Source organism: Ichthyophthirius multifiliis (genome assembly GCF_000220395.1).
Source record: "Ichthyophthirius multifiliis unplaced genomic scaffold scaff_1120509249540, whole genome shotgun sequence".
In the NCBI taxonomy this organism is placed as follows: Eukaryota; Ciliophora; class Oligohymenophorea; order Hymenostomatida; genus Ichthyophthirius; species Ichthyophthirius multifiliis.
Window position 1 is genome coordinate 9,681 of NW_004087627.1, and position 3,055 is coordinate 12,735.

General features: G+C 16.7%; 1 protein-coding gene across 1 annotated transcript; it reads left to right on the forward strand. All coding sequences in view use genetic code 6, as the record gives it.

Annotated features, from left to right (window-relative positions):
• Nucleotides 1-3,055, forward strand: IMG5_010550 (hypothetical protein; the record flags this gene model as incomplete). The annotated part of the gene is made up of 9 exons (XM_004039723.1): nucleotides 1-72; nucleotides 159-724; nucleotides 778-1,057; nucleotides 1,415-1,439; nucleotides 1,747-1,812; nucleotides 1,927-2,009; nucleotides 2,342-2,430; nucleotides 2,582-2,586; nucleotides 3,012-3,055. 9 exons carry the CDS (start codon nucleotides 1-3, stop codon nucleotides 3,053-3,055), a joined length of 1,230 nt encoding a protein of 409 aa, XP_004039771.1.

Sequence of the window (3,055 nt, forward strand, 5' to 3'; positions counted from 1 at the left end):
ATGTTTGCTTGTCTATGGGTTTATGTTGGAAAATTTTCAGGAGAACCAATTACATGGATAAAATAAAAAAACGTATTTTAAAAAATATATATAATTTGTAAATATATATTTTCATTTAAAAGGCTTAAAATTAAAATTGGATTCAAATTTATTTATAGGCTTATTATTTTGCTACTGTGACTATGGTAACAGTAGGGTATGGTGATATAACTCCTTAAAATAGTTTTGAAATGTTTGTTTGTATTATAAGTGTATTGATTGCTTGTGGTATTTTCGCATATAGTTTGAGTTCAATAGGAGTAATATTTTAAGAATTGTATGAAGAATAGAAAAAATTTTAATAAAAACTGTTTATTTTAAATAATTATATGGAAGAAAAGAAGGTTAGCTTTTCATTATAATATTAAATTAGAGAATATTTAGAATATTATTGTAAGGAAAATAATTAAAATAATTAAGAAAAAGAATCAAAAATTATTTCTTAACTTTCAGATAATTTAAAATAAAGTTTATTGATTGAAGCTAATAAAATTATTTTATAAAATAATACAGTTTTTAAAAAATATTTCTCCTAAAAACTCTTGTTCAAAATAGTGAATATTATTCATGAAAAAAGATGTACACCTGAATAAATTATATATACTTAGGGACAAAAAGACGATTGTGAAATTTATTTTATATACAGTGGAACTGTAGAAGTTTATGTAGAAACTCCTTAAAAAAAGTATTATTTAAAAAATAGTTTATAATTTTTTTTTTAATTTTTATTTGCAAAAGAAAAATTTAAATTAAAATTCTTAAATAAGGAGATAGTTTTGGTGAAAATAATTTTTTCACTTAAATTAATAGAAGTTATTGTATTAGAAGTTTTGAATTTACTAAACTTTTATATATTAAAAGAGATGATTTCCTAGATTTAATAAAAGATTTTCCTGATGATTACGAAATGTTTTGTATGATTAAAGAGTATATTAATCATAATAGCTAAGAAAGAGTTAATAAAAAATGCTATTCTTGTGGAAATTCTTTTATGCATACTTCTTTTGATTGTCCTTTTGTACATTTTGTCCCCAATAAATATAAAATTATAAAATAAGAATTAATGTAAATATAACAAAGATAGAAAAAGTAAAGACCAATTAAAAAGAAGTATTTTATTTTTACATTTATTCAATTAATAATAAAAATTAAGTAATTCTTTGAAAATAATAGATTAAGTTTATATAAAAGACGTTTGCTTTTTAGAAAAAAATTAAAGCTTTTAAGAAGAAAGCTGGTATTAACATTTAGATTTTTGTAACTCTTAAATGGAAAAAAAGGAAAATTCGAATTTTAACTAGATTTATAAAAAATAATAATAATTAAAAAAAGTAAAAAAATTATATTTTTATTTTAAAATTGACTAAATAAAAAGTTTTAAAGTTATGATAGTATTGATAGTATTTAAATTAATATTGATTAATTAAATATTACAGAATAAAAAATCTAAAATGATTCGTTTATTGAAAATATAAATTTAAAAATAAAAAGCTAATAGGATAAAAAAGAACAGAATAATTATTCGTAATTTTCAAAAGGCAAATAATACGTTTTAAAAAATGCAAACAAATTATTTAGATAAAAACCTTAAAATTTAAGAATTAAACAGATTTTAAAAGAGAACTATATATACAATAAATCTACTGATTCATTAAAAATATGTAATACAAAAAAAATGTAATTGTAAAAAATTAAATTAATAAAAAGAAATTGATAATTTTCATGACAAATTTGAACTATAAAACGAATTTAATATGTCTAAAGATGAAAAAAGTATAAATATTTGATTAAATATTATTATTTATTTATAATATAATATAATAAATAAAAATTAAGTTAAAGATTCATTTTAAAGTAATAATTAAAATATTTCTTTCCTAAAAATAGAATAAGCATTTAAATATTCTTTAGAAGATTTTGAAAAATTAAAAAGGTTTAATCGTTTTTTTATAAAATATAATTATGAGAATGTAATAAAACAATACAATAAAAAAATGTAGGAAAAACTAAAAAAGTTAAATAGAAATAAACCCAGAATAGTTCTAATAAGAAACATATCTTTTATGTAGTCAAATAATTAAATAGTATAAAATTTGAATGTTAACAGCAATTTATTGTCTTGTCAATAAAGTTCTATTAAAAACAATTCTCTTAAATTTAAATTAAAGTTAAATTCTTTGGAAAAAAAATAATAATTATCTCCTAAATAATCAATATTGAATAATAAATATAATTTTTAATTTGAATCTCCATTTTCAAATGCATAAAAATTCTTAAATATTTAAGTTAACCCTTAAAATAGTAATATAAAGTTTCCTAATCATAGAAATTCTCTAACAGTTCAAGCTTAAAGAATTATTACACAAAGGGTTTCTCGAAGTATTGGAGATAGTATTTAAAAAACTTTTAGTAATAAATAAGACTTAATTTATAATTAAAAAAGTATTTAAGAATCAAAATCTTCATCTTCTTCTCCATCAGTTAAAAAAAATAGTAGTAATAATAAAACTTAAAATAATAAAATAACTTTTAATAATTTAAGTGAAGGTAATTAAAAATAAATTTAAAAAAAATCAATTAATTGATAGTTATTTAAGATTATTAAAGTTAGTTTAATTGAAAATTATAAAACTTTTAATTTATTTTATATATGAATAATTGTTTTTCAATGCCTTGTATTTTTAAATAATTTATGTATATGTAATTATAATTATGAAATATACTTAATAATATGTAAAGAAAATATTCTAAAATAATTTACTTATCATAAAATTTTAAATACATTGTTTTAACTTCTCATTTTTTAATATAATTTTCTTTATTATAATTAACAATTTTATTAAACTCGTTAAATCTTAAATAATTAATTTATAGATATTTTATTTATATATAAATCATATATTTAATAATATAATGAAAATATTAATTTTAAAATGATTATAATTTTAAGAATACAATTAAAAATAAAAAAGGTCTTAAGATTATATAAAAACTGTAAAATTTATAAGAGTAATGA